This window comes from Cynocephalus volans, chromosome 9, assembly GCF_027409185.1.
Source record: "Cynocephalus volans isolate mCynVol1 chromosome 9, mCynVol1.pri, whole genome shotgun sequence".
Taxonomy (NCBI): domain Eukaryota; kingdom Metazoa; phylum Chordata; class Mammalia; order Dermoptera; family Cynocephalidae; genus Cynocephalus; species Cynocephalus volans.
Window position 1 is genome coordinate 7,561,598 of NC_084468.1, and position 4,240 is coordinate 7,565,837.

General features: G+C 59.1%; 1 protein-coding gene across 1 annotated transcript; it reads left to right on the forward strand.

Annotated features, from left to right (window-relative positions):
- Positions 1-2,319: 2,319 nt before the first annotated feature.
- On the forward strand, positions 2,320-3,741 carry DRD5 (dopamine receptor D5). The gene has a single exon (XM_063107271.1). The coding sequence runs from the start codon at positions 2,320-2,322 to the stop codon at positions 3,739-3,741; it is 1,422 nt and encodes a 473-aa protein (XP_062963341.1).
- The last annotated feature ends 499 nt before the right edge of the window (positions 3,742-4,240 follow it).

Consider the following 4,240-nt stretch of genomic DNA (forward strand, 5'->3'; position numbering starts at 1 on the left):
GTACACTTCCCTAAGGCTGTGCACTTATCTGGTTGTAACTGTATACTTCTTTGGATAATTCCTGGGTTGAAGTATGTCTCTAACACTTGACTGCAAGTTCTTAGAGGGAAGGGACTGTGTATATATATACGTACATAAAGCATCTAGACATAGGTGTGCGATAAATGCAGGGGTACTTCAAAAAGTTCATGGGAAGATTCACACTATTTTTAATTCTATTTTTCCACAAACTTTTTGAAATACCTTCATATTTGCCAAATAAAAGAATGAATAACTGGAATTCAAACCCCTGTCTCCAAAATCCAAGTTTTGTTCTGCCATTATGAGTTGGTGTTCTCCAGGACAGGGTGGGATAAAGGCCATTCCAGGTTGAGGAATCACCACATGACCCATCTGGGGAATTACTGTGCACGTTCTTTTCTGGTGGTGGTGGTGGTGGCTTGAATCCAGCCTGCATGTGGAGGAGTGCCAGGAGCAGTAGGAGCTGTGGGCAAAGGCAAGGGTAAGATGGTTAAAAGACCTTTTGTACCTGGCCAAGGACTGGGCTTGCGGGAGCTTCTGAGGGGCTTCCGCTGAGGAGTGGCATGATCGTAGTCACATTTGAGCAAGATCGCTCTGCCTGCTGTCGAGTGGAGGGAGGACAGAGGATCAGGGCAGAGCCTGGAGGATAGGATAGTGTCACCATAATGCAGGTTGGAGAAGACAGAGGCCTGGATAGGGATGTCAGTGGTGGAGAGGAGTGGCCCAGCTCCTAGGAGATGAGGAGAGACAGGAAGTGAATATGACTGTCCAGTTTCAGGCTTCGGCACCTGGACAGATGGCCTTGCCATCTCCAGCAGCAGAAAGCACCGAAGGAGATGGGGACTAGAAGTTGGCCCAGGGTACAGGTGGGGACCAGGGTGAAGGATGTACGTGGGTCTGGGTGGAGAGAGGCAGGGCGGGGATCAGCAAGTCCAGTCCCCCTGTTCCTAGGCCTCCCTGCACTGCAAGTGTCTGGGCCAGCGGGTCTCGGATGGGTCTGTGCAGCACGCTGCTGCCTCCCGCAGTTCTCTCCCAGCCGCCTTCCGCTGAGCCTAGCACCTGCAGAGAGACGCCACTGAAGCCTGCCAGCTGGGAGGTGTGCGAGGAGCTCAGAACATTCTTCCCCCTCACCACTCTTTTCCCATCGTTTTTTTCCGGCTTGGGCTCTGGGCTACCTATTCAAGCCTCCTTTCCTCTTCTGTTAAACACTGAGATATTGGTCCATCCATCTCAAGGTTAAAAAAGAGAAAGACTGTGAAAGTGCTCTGTACAGAGGAGGCTTCCAACTCTCGGGGGGCTCCCCAACCCCATCTTCTGGGTTCATCCAAAATCAGTCCCCAAAGGAAAAATCGGTCAAGGATTGGGGGTGGTCGTGGGGAAAAGACAGCGTCCTAAGTGGTCCCGTTAAGCCCTAGTCTCCATATGGGTGTTGAGGGAGGGGTTTGGGAGAAAGATACCGTTCTTAGGAGACACTGTCTACGTCGCACCTCTTCCCAGATGGGTTCACAGAACCCTTTGCCACCCGGGGGAGGAGGCGTCATTCTCCCACGTTGCGCATGAGGAGACCAAGGCACAGTGAGGTTAGGTAGAGCGCTCAAGGTCACACAGTCAGGAATAAAGTTCGGATTGGGACTCCGGTCTGTGGGCAATCCAAGGCGGCCCTATTTACCCTACAAACGCTCTTTCTCAGTCTAGAAGCCCGTGCGTCCCCACCGCTGCCCCTTCCCTCTGCTCCCCAAACGTGGCCAGGTCACCAGGGCTGGGCTCAGCACCTTTTCGTCTTCCCGGGACTAGGGTCTGGCACTGGGGCGCCTCTCAGACCTGTTGGTTCGGCCCTAGGCTCTGTCGGGTGGAGCCGGCTAGTGAGGGCGCCAAGGCACAGGTGGGGCGGGTGCGCGGGAGGCGGGAGCGCGGGGCCCGGGCGCAGCGAGGGGCGGCGGCAGCGCGGCAGAGCTCGGTGGTGGCTGCTCGCTCTTGCCTTCCCAGGCTCCCAACCAGACACAGACTGTCACCTCCCGGGAGCAGCGCCGGCCGCCCGCGAGCACCAGCCTCTTCCCGCCCCCGGCCCCGGGACTGGAGGGGCTCAACGCGACCACCGACTGGAGGCGCTTGAGGAGGCGAGAGGTGTCCCCGCGCGCTCCGGGGCCCGGCGTCGCGCACGGTGAGCGCCCCCGGGGCTCGGGGGTCCCTTGGCTGAGGGTCCGGGCGCACCCCCCGGGGGTGCCCGATGGGGCCGCCGGGGGTGCGCAGGGCTACAGTTGGGACCGCGCGCAGACCGCGCCTGCAGCCGAGCCCGAAATGCTGCGGCCGGGGCGCAACGGCACCGCGTACCCGGCGCGGTTCGGGCTGCAGCAGCAGCGGGCGCAGGGGGGCGCCCTCGGGGGCTCGGCGGGGGCGGCGCCGCCTGGGCCCGCACGCGTGGTCACCGCCGGCCTCCTGACCCTGCTCATCGTCTGGACGTTGCTGGGCAACGTGCTGGTGTGTGCGGCCGCCGTGCGCAGCCGCCACCTGCGCGCCAAAATGACCAACGTCTTTATCGTGTCTCTGGCCGTGTCCGACCTCTTCGTGGCGCTGCTGCTCATGCCCTGGAAGGCGGTTGCCGAGGTGGCCGGTTACTGGCCCTTCGGGGCGTTCTGCGACATCTGGGTGGCCTTCGACATCACGTGCTCCACCGCTTCCATCCTGAACCTGTGCGTCATCAGCGTGGACCGCTACTGGGCCATCTCCAGGCCCTTCCGCTACGAGCGCAAGATGACCCGGCGCGTGGCCTTGGTCATGGTCGGCCTGGCCTGGACCTTGTCTGTCCTCATCTCCTTCGTTCCAGTCCAGCTCAACTGGCACAGGGACAAGGCGGGCTCCTGGGGTGGCGTGGACCTGCCATCCGCTCCTGCCAACGGGACGCCCTGGGAGGAAGCCGGGAAACTTGAGGTGACGGTGACCTGTGACTCCAGCCTGAACCGAACTTACGCCATCTCCTCCTCCCTCGTCAGCTTCTGCATCCCCGTGGCCGTCGTGATCGTGACCTACACGCGCATCTACCGCGTCGCCCGGCTGCAGATCCGCAGGATTTCTTCCCTGGAGAGGGCCGCGGAGCGCGCGCAGAGCTGCCGGAGCCGCGCTGCCTGTGAGCCGGCCACCAGCCTGCGACTTTCCATCCGGAAGGAGACCAAGGTCCTCAAGACGCTGTCGGTGATAGTGGGGGTCTTCGTGTGTTGCTGGCTGCCGTTCTTCATCCTTAACTGCCTGGTCCCTTTCTGCAGCGGACCCCCCTCGGGCCCTCGGGCCGGCTTCCTGTGCGTCAGCGAGACCACCTTCGACGTCTTCGTCTGGTTCGGCTGGGCCAACTCGTCCCTCAACCCCGTCATCTACGCCTTCAATGCCGACTTCCGGAAGGTGTTTGCACAGCTGCTGGGGTGCAGCCCCCTCTGCTCCCGGACCCCAGTGGAGACAGTGAACATCAGCAATGAGCTCGTCTCCTGCCACCAAGACACTGTCTTCCACGAGGGGACCGCAGCTGCCCACATCCACACAAGCCCCAGCGCGGCGACCCCTGGGGGCCAGCAGGTGGGCAAGGAGGAGAGCCCTTTGGATCCTATGTCGCGCCTCTCTCAGACGTCCCCTGATGGTGACCCTGCCGCCGAGTCTGTCTGGGAGCTGGACTGCGAAGGAGAGATTTCATTGGGCAAAATAACCCCTTTCACCCCGAATGGGTTCCATTAAAGTGCACGAGAAACACCCTCGTGGATCTGCATAACTGCACAGACATTCACAAGCACACGCACGCATTTCCAGTGCTGCCTAGTTTATCCTGTGTTTCTGTGTCTTTTTGTAGTAGCTCCTGTGCTTAGAAACCTCACCCCATTGATTTGCAGAGGCAGTTGGAATAAACTCAGTCAAATATACCCCAGCCTACCGGAGATGGGCCAATGGTCCTACTAGAGAAAGAAAGTGGTGTTTCATCTTTTAAAAAAAGTGATAGTTGGTCCTTAATATCCTCGCTTCTCTTCCTTTAAACCAGTGACTTACTTGTGTTTGGGTTGATTATTAAACAACAGGTTTTGTGTGTGTGTGTGTGTGTGTGTGTGTGTGTGTGTGTGTGTGTGTGTGTGTGTGTGTGTGTGTGTGTGTGTGGTGATGGGTTGGGCTGGTGGCTTCCCTGTGTCTTGCTTCCCGTGGCCCTGTGCTTATGCATTTTCTGCTTTCTGTGCTCGCAGGTATC